The following is a 13,697-nucleotide window of genomic DNA, read 5'->3' as shown; positions in this document are numbered from 1 at the left end:
TGTTGGGAGAATTTCCTGGAGATTTTATTTCCTTTTCTAGTTCTAAACTACCAAGCTGAGCAGATCGCTAAGACTCGAGGATCCACTCAGACAGACAGGGCTGTATTAGACAAGCATAAAATTTCTTCCCGGTGTTGGCCGGGCCTTTCTCGCTGTCTCTCTCGCGAGATTTGGAAGCCGGAAATTACATAAACGAATCCAAACTCGCCGCGGCTCTGTTAATGTTGGCGGGAGCCGGGCGGGGAACCCGTCTGGTGTGCTCTGCGGTCCGGTCCGGGCTGCTGGTGGTCGAGGGCGTGGCGGTGGGGTTCCGCGACCCTCCGGCACGATGCGGGTGGCTGTGGCCGGCTGCTGCCATGGCGAGCTGGACAAGATCTACGAGACTCTGGCGCTGGCCGAGCGGCGCGGCCCGGGGCCGGTGGATCTCCTTCTGTGCTGCGGCGACTTCCAGGCGGTGCGCAATGAGGCCGACCTGCGCTGCATGGCCGTGCCGCCCAAGTACCGCCACATGCAGACCTTCTACAGGTGAGGAGCGCGCGGCCGGGCCCGGAGCCCTCGGGCTGCTCCCTGGACGGCGGGCAGGGGCGGCCTCGCGTGAGGTTCCTCCTGCCGCTGCCCCCGGTGCCTGTGGGTTCTGGCACTTAGGAAATGTCCCTGGCCTCTCTACAGACATCTGCCACTTCCTCCCAGGAACCGCGGAGACGCCAGCAGTTTTAAATGCCTTACTTGGTCATTGCTAGAACTCTAGGATTAGTTAATTTAATGATCCCGTTTTTACCCGACCTGCTTGCTTGTGTGCTGGTCTGGGATCTAGAAGCTCAGACTCCAGCCGTGCACTTCAAAGTTCTTGCTTGACCTCAGTGAATGTGTGACTGGCTTGAGCTCAAGATTTCATTCATTCGCAAGGACAGGGATGGATGGATACTGGGGGTCGTTTGACCGTTTTTGAGCTCGTCCCTTTCTTTCTGACCCTCCTTTGCTTTTTCTGCTGTGCCTAGTTTGACTCCTGACAACTTTACCCTCTTATGCTGTAGATATTACTCTGGAGAGAAAAAGGCCCCCGTTCTCACCATCTTCATTGGAGGAAATCATGAAGCCTCAAACCATTTGCAAGAGTTGCCCTATGGTGGCTGGGTAGCACCAAATATTTACTATTTAGGTATGTATTTACGTACATCTTTTTGTTTTTATCAGGATTTATACAGATTGGGCAGAATCTAGAAGATTTGGGGTATCGGGGGATGCTATTAACTTAATCATGAGAATTGAGTTAAAGTAGTTATTCAATGACCAGTCACGAACATACATCTGTTTTTCTTCTAACGGTTTAAATAATAGTATGATTACAAAATTTTTGCTATTTGTAGTCTGTTTTTTTCCTTATCGAATTAGATTTTATAATGAAAATTGTTAAACATAAGGAAAATACCAAGTAGTATAGTAAAATTCCCTACTTGTTAGCTTTGACAACTATTACTGTTATACCCCCATATTTAAATATTCAGTGTTGTTTAATCTTTTCCTGTGACAGATGACGGGAATATCTTATAGCAAATCCTGCCCATGAGATTATTTCATGAGATTATAATCTTTAAGTGCATGTCTTTTGAGTGATTTTTTTAAAAAAAAAAACACATGCAGTACCATTTTATACCAAACTAAAGTAAGTTATTCATTATTATCCTTAGCTTTGTTCCTACTTTAATTTCTCTGCATGTCTTAAATTACCAACTCTACAAATGGCTTGGTTTGGGTAGAGTCCAAACATTTGGTCTTCAGGTCTGTCTCTTAGCCTTTAGTCTCTCTCTTAGTCCTTTTCTCTTTCTCTCCCTTTTTTCCATGTAGTTTATTTGTTCTAGAAAGTGAATGTCTTGTAGCAGTTCCTGCATTCTGGATTTAGCTGATTGGATTCCTTATGATGTCATTTGAAATTTCCTTTTATTCTATACATTTTCCATCTTTTAAAGTTGGCAACCTTTTCATCTCTTAAATGTAGAGTAATTTTCAGGCTTTTCCAGGACGAAGTCATAACTTCAGGAATTTTGTTTCCCTGTTTTATTATTGATTTATTATTTTTAACAACCTCAGTATTATGAAAAGATGAAGTTGGGCCAGGCATGGTGCTACACGCTTTTAACCCCAGCATTCTGGAGGTAGAAGCAGGAAGATCTCTTGGAGTTTGAGACCAGCCTGGTCTACATAGTGAATTCTAGGCTACCCACAGCTACATTGTAAGACCTGTCTCAAACAAACAAAAGGAAAAGGTGAAATTGTCAGAGGAGTCAAAACTGAAATGTAGAAACTGCATGATCTTTACTATATTATACCTTTGACCTGATTCCTACTAATTCCGCCACAGCATCTTTTTCTTCCTCTCCAATTCCTGCCATATACTGCATGTTCAAGGAGGTACCAGGTGTTTCTGTTTGATTTTAACACCATGCCTCATTCATTCTCCTGGAATCCACTCAGTCTCTTGGCTGATCGCCTCCAGGCTTTCTCTCCCTTGTGTATCATCAGCATATTAGTGATGTGTGAAAAATAACCTTATGACAAATAAATTTTCTAATAATTTGAGGGCTGCATAGAATTCCAAGCTTCTAAATGGTTTATTCTCATAGTAAGTGCCTTTTGCCTATAACATTTTACTGAATTGCATAATTTTTCAGGTTTGGCTGGAGTAGTAAAATACCGAGGTGTAAGGATTGGTGGGATCTCTGGCATCTTTAAGTCTCATGACTATCGAAAAGGTATTTTTTTGAGTGAATAACTTTTATTTTTTAGATCTTGCATGCCCTAGAATAACATTAACAAAATTTGTAGTTTGACTTATTCGTCAGATTTCTTAAACAAATGATACTATTTATTCTTAATTTTTATTATAAGTATTTTATTAGCATAAAAATGTAGATACTATATAGTGTATATATGTGTTCATGATCTAGTTTTATCAATTTAGTATTTTCCAATTTTAATTTTGATTTTTAAGAAATACAACAGTATAGGTATAATCAAAGTTCGTTATTGATCTACTTATCGTATTCTTCTTTCTCCCTTCCTATAGCTAGGGAATTGCTGTTTCCAATTAGGTGTTATTATTTCATGTCACTACTGAATATGCAGGAGTTTTAATGGGTTGAACAGTGTGTTTTACACTTTTGTTTAAGTGTAGCTCATTGCTTGCATCTTTTTGCAGCTTGCTTCCTGGTTACATTTTTGTTGTAGGAATTTAGCTGAGTCGCTGTATCTGGGGTAGGTAGATTTTAGAATGAACAGCTGCTTTTTCGAAGTACTTTGACCTTGAAGAATTGTTGTGGAAAGCAGTGATAGTTTTGCTGAAGGGGCATTGCAGCCATCCCATGATTTTGGTCACAAGATGCCTCAGGCACACCTGAGGCTCTTGTATTATTGTGTATTGCAAATGATACAAAATAAAGGACTAGAGTCATGGAGGGTGATGCTCTTCTTTAGTAAGATGTAAATTAGGTTAAGGACCTTGGTATGAGCAAATACTTTGTAACAGTTAAATATATGCTTTTGAACGACTGTTCCATTTGTATGGTTCAGTTCATCAGAGAGGCTGGGGCTTACTGTTACCACATAGGCCCTAAAATTTCATCTTGGAGTGCCTTCTTTCCCCAACTGACCCATGTCACAAGATGCACCCCCACAAATTTTTTTCATTTATTTTTCATCCCAACTACAGTTTCCTCTCCTCCCATTCCCCCTTCTGTGTCTGTTCAGAAAAGGGCAGGCCTCCCATGGTGTCAACAAAGTATAACATATCAAGTTGAAGTAGGACTAAGCTCTTCCCTTTTGTATTAAGGCTGGGAGAGGCACCCAAGTATGAGGAATAGGTTCTCAAAAGCAAGCTCAAGCATTAGGGGCAGGCCTCATCCCATTGCTAGGAGTCCCACAAATAGACTAAGCTACACAACTGCCACACACATATGTAGAGGGCCTAGTAGCAGGTTTAACATGTTTTTGAAATCCATGTCTTTACTTGTTGTCTGTTCATTTGTAGATAGTTTTCGTTTTTTAGACACACCACGATGTATATACCACTGTATTTAACTGATTTTTTGCTTAGAGCAGTGGCGTAGAATCATATAGATTGCACAAATTTTATAAATTAAATTGGCAACTAAAACTTACACATTTAATGTAACTGGGAATTGCAAGTCTTATTTCTTTGGCCCCTCTGCTTTCCATGGTGCTAAACTGTTGGAATGGACTACAAAGATGGGCTTTTTGTTACTAGATCATGTGAATGTAAGTTTGGAATCACTTTTGGAAAGACAATGGTAATACAGTTTATTTCTCTTCAATTTAAGGTCATTTTGAATGCCCCCCTTATAATTCATCTACCATAAGGAGTATATATCATGTGAGAAATATAGAGGTCTACAAATTAAAACAGGTATGTAAAAAGTACATAGGAGTAGACTTTAATTTTGTGTCAAAATGTGTTTGATTGGCTTGCAACATTTGAGGCTAGCAATTCAGTATTTCTGAAATTCAGAGTTTGAATAGTTTTTAGGAGGTTCACAAGTGAAGAGATCTTAATTTTTAATGGTTAAAAGTTTATTTAACAAGCAGTTGTAAAACATTTAATTTATGGTTTCATATATTAAAGATAAAGTGTATATGCTAAAATAAAATGATAGTTTTAGATAAATAGTTGATTAGCCTAGTGTGATGGTAAACATCTAGTTCCATCATTTAGTAGGCAAGAATATTATGAAGTTGAGGTTAGCCTAGGTTACAAATAGAATCTTTTTTTTGATCCACCTGCCTCTGCCTCCCGAGTGCTGGGATTAAAGACATATGCCACCAATGCCACGCTTATCTCAGAAGAGAAAACAAAATTTTACATTACTAAATTTTTAGTATTAGATAAAAATGACTAAATAGTAATATTAAATAGAAAACAACTACTGGGGAAGTTGATAGAGGATATGAGAAATTGTGAAGATGGTATCAAAATACTGATTTAAGTGATGAATGGGTGAAACTAAGGTTTTGAGAATCCTGGGCTGAGCCGTTTTCACACACACCATTTCATATAATCTTGTTCAAGTTTGGTGAGGTATCTCTCACTCTGCCTTCCCCAATTAAGAATGACTAGTCAAGGTGTAGCCAGACAAGAAACCTTCCCAGGACTTCTCTGTAGTTTATAGCAAAGCCTGTCTCAGTATTCATGTTCTACACTGTCCCTAGAGCTGCAGTACTCACAGACCTTTCCTATGCTCTGTTTGTACTTCTCTTTTGGATGCTGTTCCCTTCATCAATCTGAATCCTACTTACCCCTTAAAACCCAACTGGATGTTACTTTGCAACCAGAGTGGTAGTTTGGAGCCATCACTCTTCAGTTCTCTTTATCTGTTCAGTGACTATTGTGTCTGTCCTACATTATATATTGTCTTAAATAGTTATTGTTTCAATTTAGTTTTCCAAGTACTTGTTTCATATTACTTGATAGTGCTGGAGTAAGAAGAGTATAGAACACATTTTGTAAGCAACTCTATATATTAATTTATGTGGCAGAGGGAGAAATTTTAGTTGGTACTATGTGAATACATTAGGGAAAAAAATTGATGATGTAGTGTAGGAGCCTGTACTGAAGGCTGACCATGCAAACACTCTGCTGTCCATCCACATTCTCATCTCCTAGTTTTGTCCTGTAAAGCTTTTGGGTTTACTATATTAATTATTAAGTCTGTTTCCTCTAGATCTTCAAAATTATAATCTCTTAACTAGGGAAAAGGAACCATGGTTACTAAATATTTTAGGAATCTGGCATGGCAGGACTGAGCCGATTTGCAGACTAATGAAAGTGTATCTGTCTCCCTGCCTTTGCTACAGAGAGTAGGGTAATTTCTGAGGCACAGAAAAAGCTGCTTCTGGGGCTGGAGAGATGCCTCAGAGGTTAAGAGCACTGACTGCTCTTCCAGAGGCTCTGAGTTCAATTCCCAGCAACCACATGGTGGCTGACAACCATCTGTAATGAGATCTGCTGCCTTCTTCTGGTCTGCAGGGATACATGTAGATAGAATACTGTATACATAATAAATCTTAAAAAAAAAGAAAGAAAAGGCTGTTTCTCTTTGTCTAGGCAAGTGAGGAGCTTAGTGTTTTTATTATTTCCTTAAAGTGTCCTTCAGGTGAATTACCACAGAAAGCTAGATTATCAGTCTACGAGTGGGTGCATGGTATAGGCAGGGAGAGATTGGTTTTGGTTTATTTTTTAAGGATTTTTCTCTCTGTTCTTCAAGTTGAAGCAGCCTGTAGATATATTCTTATCTCATGACTGGCCAAGAAGTATATATCATTATGGAAATAAGAAGCAGCTTCTTAAGACCAAATCTTTTTTCCGCCAAGAAGTGGAAAATAACACGCTAGGGAGTCCTGCCGCCTCGGAGCTGTTGGAGCACCTAAAGCCCGCCTACTGGTTTTCTGCACACCTTCATGTGAAATTTGCAGCCTTGATGCAGCATCAGGTAGGACAGAGAATTTCAGTCCTTAGCTTTAATGAACACTTACTAAACATCCATGTACTGGACACCATGGGCACAGTGGTAAAGCCAGAGACAGAAACACAGCTAGCACCTTAGGAGTTGCTCATTTAGTACTCAGTGTGGGGAAGAAATGAGCAAGTAATTACAGAGCAGGGTGAGTGTGGTAAGAAAGGGTTGAGGTGATTGAGGGCACGCAAAGCAGACTGCTGGGGTCAGATTGGTCCACTGATGGGGAAGGCGTTTGCAAAGGACTGCATGTCTGAGCTGGATCTAGAGGTGTCAGGAGGAAATAGAGCCTGTGAGTGTTTTAACAGAGGGACCAGCATGTTCGAAGACTTAAAGGTCTGAGAGCACTGTGCACTTGGTACTAGCTCTTGTCCCTGCTTTCTGTGCAGAGCTTGGGCACTTATTTCTTCTAGAGTAAGTCCATATCAGAAAGGGCCTTAGGAATATTTTAAAATAAAACTATGTTTCAGAAACATTAATACTTCGAATGTAGAAAAAGGTTTGATCCAGTAGCTTTGGGAAGTACCACTCCAGAAAGACAGTGCTCATGTGCCTTTAGACCACTGAGAAGGTCTCCAGGAGACTTGCAGGATCTCCAGCTGTTAACCTGCATTTTCTAGGTGGAGCATTTCCCTATGGAGCACTTCATGAGAAAGCAAGAGACTGATGGAAGCAGGTGGTTGTTCTAGAAAGACTAATTGTCGAGTTTGTGTGTGGAACGGAGTGATGGCAACAGAGACAGGGTGCTGCTTAGCAAAAGAGGAGGTTATGACCTAAGGCAAAGAGCACAGAGAGTGAAGCAGAATGTAGAGAGATTTGGGGGGCATAGTAATAAGGATTTGGTGAGAAGGCAGGAGCATAGGATGACTTTCAGAGGGTTTGGGGGAGTGGTTAGGAAACTATTTAGAAAGAGCAAGCTTAGCAGTTGGAGGTTTCTTGAAGTCTTCTATAGAATTTCTCAGAATCTTTAATGCATTAATGAGCACTTTATGGAGAGCAGTGTGATGTATGTTTCCCAAACTACTTTCCTACTTTAAAAACATTGCTGAGATAGTTTATATCTGAAAATACTCCCAAAGCACTTTCTGCTGTAGTTCTTATTCCAGAAGGGCAGAAGTTACACCTTCACTTTGTCTGTGGCCACTCAGTGACCTGCTTGCTTGACATCCAAGCATACCTGTAGACACTGCTCACCTTTCCACATCCCACTGCTTTTTTTCTTAAAAGACGGTGGTGGTGGTGGTGGTGGTGGTGGTGGGTCAGACAGTTACATAGATCAGATCTGGCTGCCTCTACCTTCTGAGTGCTGGGATTAGAGATTTCTGTCATCATACCCAGCTGATACTTGTTGTTTTTTTGTTTTTGATTTTTTTTTTTTATGTTTGTTTTTTTTTTTTTTTTTTTTTTTTTTTGAGACAGCATTTCTCTGTATAGACCAGGATGGCCTTGAACTCACAGAGATCTGCCTGCCTCTGTCTCCCAAGTGCTGGGGTTAAAAGTGTGCACCACCATGCAGCTTTGAGCTTTTACTGGTATCTGATTAGCTGCTTTCCTCCACTGCATCTTCTGTTGTTATTCTCAAGAGCATGCATCTTTGTATTATTGATAGCATGAATCCTTTTTATTGGCTCATCAGCCTCCTTTAACTTTGCCAGTGCTCTGTTAACCCTCTCACCCACACCAAAATTGTCTTATTGCCAAGATCCTCACATAGCCTCTTTGCATCACTTTTGTAATGTGTCACCACAACAAGACTGATACTTGATCTTAAGTATGGACACCATTGTGTGCCTTGTGCTTCTTTGTCTTTTCCTGTTTTCAGTCAGTCATTTTTGTGCTGCTTCATACTTATGTCCTTCATACTTGTGGTTTGTCCCTGTTTTCTTTTGCTGAGTCACTTTTGAAAAAAATAGTTTTAAGGGGTATAATTTACGTACCAAGATAAACACATTTTAAATATATAATTCGGTGATTTTTCAGTAAATGTCTAGAGTTGTAGAAATACGACAATCCATTTGGGGTTTTTTTTTTTGTTGTTGTTCATTTGTTTTGTTTTGTTGAGACAGTTTCTCTGTGCAGCCCTGGCTTTCCTGGCACTACAGAAGTCCACTTGCCTCTGCCTCCCAAATGCTGGGATTAAAGGCATGGGCCACCACCTGGCTCAGTCTTAAAACAAGTCCATCTTGCCCCAGAATCTTTTGTGTCTGTGATGAGCTTTTCATCCTTAGTTGTAGACGACCACTGATCTGGGTTGTGTTTCTTCTGAATGATTCATAAAGAGAATCATAAAGTACAAGTTTTTAGCAATTAGTTTCTTTCATTTGTTTATTTTTGTGAGTAGTTGTGTAACGCCTGTCAGTATTTGACATCCTCTTCGTTATCAGTGTTTGTTTTGAGTCTTGGCGGAAATGGCAGTCAATAGTGGTTACATGCTTTGCATTCCATTGTCCAAGTGAATATAGACCTATTCCCTTCCCCTCCTCTCCCCTTCCCCTCCCTTCCCCCCTCCCCTCCCCTTCCCCTTCTCTTCCCTTCCCCTCCCTTCTTCTTCCCCTCCCCTTTTCTCTCCCTTCCTTATTTGATAGTCATTCTTTTGACACAGAATTAAAAGCATGTAAGAAATGTTATTTCTGCTCTATTCAATGTATGAATTACTTGTAATGTTTTAACATTCTTACATCATGGTTTGTGTCATCTAGGCCACAGATAAAGAACAAGCAGGCAAAGAAACCAAGTTTTTAGCTTTGGACAAATGCTTACCACACAGAGACTTTCTTCAGGTAATAAGAAAATGAGTAATTTTACAAAAGTTTTACTCTTCCAGTGATTTTTTTTTTTTAAAGAGTAGTTTTACTTCAGAATTTATTTGTGCTATTTATAGTTTGAGTTTTCTGAGAATGTTTTGGTGTTGTATATGTTAACATTTTAAAATTAACTAGATTTAAAATTATTAGACTATTAAACATGAATGAATTTACCTAAAATTTCTGATTTCGTCCTTCAGGTGTTAGAAATAGAACATGACCCCAGTGCTCCTGAGTACTTAGAGTATGATGTTGAGTGGCTTACTATTCTCAGGGCCACTGATGACCTGATTAATGTGACCGGGAACCTATGGAATATGCCTGAAAATAATGGTCTGCACACGAGGTAGTTCTGCTCACTTTAGAGCTTGCCTTCAGCACTGTGTACAGTTTTGTTTCTGATTGTTTCTGAGTATTCTGGTCCCTGAAGAGTATGCTTTGTCTGTAGGAAGGAGGGGGTGAGGGGACAATGGTTTTTGGGATCTGAGCATTTGGTGAACCTCCTGGCATTGCTCGATGACTTGGTACATTTGTGAGGTATAGTAGTTGCCTGTTGTCTCTAATTTGGTCCTGGCTGGGGGACTTACATCCCCTAGCCCCAGCAGGCACTGGCCATGAGACCCCAACTCAGGGTTACATTGGAGTAAGCTACAAATTTTTGTTCAAGACTTACAAAAGAAAGGGTCTGTTAAGCATCAATCTAAGTTAAGTCTTTGAGTCAATAAGCATACTTCAGACTGTAATATGGTGAAGATTTAATTCACATACACATATTTGTTTTGAGGGATGAGGAAAATGTTTTCTTAGAGTGTTTTTATTTTTAAAGATTCTTTGCTAAGTTAATTATAATTTTACCTTTGGGTTTTTTAATTTTTAACTTGTATGTATATGAGTAATCACCCTGCCTGAATGTCTGTGCACCATGTGTATTCCTGGCATCTATGGAGGCCAGAAGAGGGAGTCAGATCCCTTGAAGCTGGAATTAGAAATGGCTATGAGCCACCGTGTGGGTGCTGGGAATTGAACGTGGATCCTTTGGGAGAGTGGCCAGTGTTCTAACCATTGAGCCATCTCTGCAGCTCTTGTGTAATTGTTCAGGTTTCCTTTGTGGTGCTTACACCTGGAGCCCACCCTCAGGATGTATTACTCTGTCCGAAGGTGATAGCGGGTACTAACCAGTTGCTCTGATTGTTACAGGTGGGATTACACTGCAACCGAAGGAGCTATGAAAGAAGTGCTGGAAAAATTGAACCATGACCCGAAAGTCCCCTGTAACTTCAGCATGACAGCTGCTTGTTATGACCCTAGTAAGCCACAGACACAAGTGCAACTGGCTCACAGGATCAATCCGCAGACCACTGAATTTTGTGCTCAGCTTGGCATCACAGACATTAATGTCATGCTTCAGAAGGTCAAGGAAGAGCGTCATCTGTGTGGGGAGCATGAACAGCAGGGTGATCTGGGGACTGATGACTCTGAAGAAGACCACAGTGAATACAACACAGACACCTCTGCCCTGTCCTCCATTAATCCCGATGAGATAATGCTGGATGATGATGAGGAGGGGGAGGAGGAAGTTGTAAGTACTTGTAGTGACATGAATACACCTTCTGTGGAACCTTCTTCTGATCAAGCTTCTGACTTCTCCACAAGCTTTTCTGACATCAGGAACTTGCCAAGCTCCATGTTTGTGTCTTCTGATGATGCATCCTGTTCTCCGGCTGGTGGGGAGGAGAAAGCTAGTGAGACTGTGGAGTCTGGGGATGAGAAGGACTTAACTGAGTTCCCCCTGAAGAGGCTGAGTAACGAGCATGAACCTGAACAAAGAAAGAAGATCAAGAGGAGGAATCAAGCCATCTATGCTGCAGTAGATGATGACAATGATGAGTAAGACAGGGAGGGACTTGTCTTAGTGATGTATGTAGTATGTGATCTCAAGACCCTGTTTTTAGGGTTGAACTTTTGATCTATTGCTGGACTTTGTAATAATGAAATGATGGCATTTTGGTTCTCTATCAACTTTGTTTTTAGGTGTATGTTTGTATATTTCAAATATAAACTTATTAAAATTTCACATGAAATTTGATTGATGGCCAGTTTTTGAAGCCATTCACTTCCATTTTTGACTGTTCTTACTGCTTGTGAACTTTGAGAAACACTGCTCTTAGAAGGGACTGTGAAGATAAACTAAGGCAGGAATTTTGTAAATGTCTTGATATATAAAGTGCCACTTAATGGCTGAAATTAATATCCTATTGGCTCTTGAATATTATATTTTGGCCTAAAGTTTTATGTAACTGTGGTAACTACATTCAAGTTATCTTGGCATAGTGCAGTTTACTATTAATTATCAACAAGATTGTCTGAATGCAATCTCTTGCTGCATTCAGGAATAAAGAAAACAGGAGTAAAGTGTTGTCAAAGGTCCATGTGGAACAGTGAATCCTCTCCTGTCTCGTTACAACACCTGGGCTGCCTGAGGCGATTGTCTCTGGGCTTGGGAACAGAGTCTTGGATCAAGGGTTTCCTTTGAATCCCACTGCAGTCCAAATCCAGGCACTACTTATGGAAATTCTGACATGGTTGGCTTCTGTCCTGTGAGCATTTGACATCATACAGCTTTGGGACTTCAAGGTGCTTTTTTTTCCCTTCTCAAGACAGGGTTTCTCTGTGTAGCCCTGACTATCCTGGAACTCACTCTGTAGACCAGGCTGGCCTCACTCAACAGAGATCCGCCTGCCTCTGACTCCTGAGTGCTGGGATTAAAGAAGTGTGCCATCACTGCCTGGCAGACTTTGAGGCTTTTGTGTTTGTTTCCTTCTGTTTTTTCATTTGAATAAAAATTATTATTTACATAAAGTATTTGAAATTGCATTTTCCCCACTAGTTTGAATTTCACAAATTCAGATCATGGTTCTCTCCTGAAAAGTTTTTGTTAACTAGAAAAACATGTGCATGCCTGAAGTAATTTGGAGTATTAAACTACCCCAGAAAATTTTTTTTCTTTTCTTTCTTTTTTTTTTGGGGGGGGGGTTCTTAGAGACAGGGTTTCACTGTATAACAGTCTTGTCTGTCCTGGAACTTGCTTTGTAGACCAGACTGGCCTTGAATTCATAGAGATCCACTTCCCTCTGCCTCCTGGGTGCTGGGATTAAGGCATGCGCCACCATGGTCTAGCTTCTGAAAATTCTTAAAGCAGAAATGGTTACATATAAAACAAAATGCTAGATATTCATTCTAAAAGACAAACAAAAAATGCTCTAGTTTTGTCTAGACAAGAAAGTATGCAAATACAGGCTCTGCCTGGTGGTACAAGCCTCTAATCCCAGCAGTCAGGAAACAGACTGGCAGATCTCAGAGGCAAACCTGATCTATGAAGTGAGTTCCAGGTCAGTCAGGGCTACGTAAAAAGACACTTTAAAAACAATTTTTAAGTATGCAAATAGATGCAAAAATGTTATTCTTATAACTGTTTAAGCTTGGTTGAATGTATGGTTAGAATTTCTTAGAAACACAGATTTTATTGATGTTGATTGTAGTTGAAATAGAGCTAATACATTCCATAAAAGGTTATCAGAAATGATTCCCATAAAGCACCTGGTGGCTCTGTAACCCAAATGACAGCTTGTGCTGCCTGTCACCACAAAGGCCAACGGGCAGAGACAAGTTATGTTCTATTCAGATGGTGGGCAACTGAAGACTGCACCAGGTTCACACTCCAAGAGGAGTAAACCACATTGTATCACACCTCCAGCCAGCATGCTATGTAATATGGGCAAAGGATCCAGAGCTTAGCCTCTCTCCTGTGGTCAGGTGGTCAGTCCCAACTCTGACACCATGGTGCTGGTCTCTCATAGTCTGGACTTCTCCCTCCCTGGTTATTGTCTCTTGGAACACCTATATTTGGACACTCCCAAGGACATTGAGTGGTTAGTTTCCACAGGTGGTATCCTGTGTTCCTCCGGGTGCCACCTGGGCTTGGGATTTAACTAAATGAGCAAACCAGCATTATGAATCCAGTGAGCTGTTTATGATGTGTACATGTAGATTTTCTTCTGTAATGAGTACAGGCCCTATAGAATGGTCCAATTTCCTCCAGAAAACTTTTAAAGCCAAATAATCTCTCCTGTTATATAAACCATTCCACAATATAGAAAAAGAATAGCTTCTTTTTATGAATCAAGTGTAACACTGATGCCAAATCTAAAACAGATGATAAGAAACAACCGACCCACAAAATATTAACAAGCCTTGGGGTGGAGAGATGGCTCAATAGCTAAGAGTACCAGCTGCCCTTCCAGAGGATCTGGGTTCGATTCCTAACACCCACATGGCAGCTCAAAACTGTAATTCCAGTTCCAGGGGATTT

At 40.5% G+C, this 13,697-nt stretch overlaps 1 protein-coding gene across 1 annotated transcript; it reads left to right on the top strand.

Annotated features, from left to right (window-relative positions):
* The first annotated feature begins 215 nt into the window (after positions 1-215).
* Positions 216-11,414, top strand: Dbr1 (debranching RNA lariats 1). The gene is made up of 8 exons (XM_051206404.1): positions 216-525; positions 1,035-1,159; positions 2,670-2,750; positions 4,335-4,420; positions 6,276-6,500; positions 9,224-9,304; positions 9,529-9,674; positions 10,526-11,414. The coding sequence occupies exons 1-8, from the start codon at positions 329-331 to the stop codon at positions 11,217-11,219; spliced, it is 1,635 nt and encodes a 544-aa protein (XP_051062361.1). The 5' UTR covers positions 216-328; the 3' UTR covers positions 11,220-11,414.
* The last annotated feature ends 2,283 nt before the right edge of the window (positions 11,415-13,697 follow it).

The sequence above is a fragment of the Phodopus roborovskii genome, unplaced genomic scaffold (assembly GCF_943737965.1).
Source record: "Phodopus roborovskii unplaced genomic scaffold, PHOROB, whole genome shotgun sequence".
Lineage (NCBI taxonomy): Eukaryota > Metazoa > Chordata > Mammalia > Rodentia > Cricetidae > Phodopus > Phodopus roborovskii.
The sequence above is the reverse complement of the archived record's forward strand: the minus strand, read 5'-3'. Positions and strand labels throughout refer to the sequence as shown.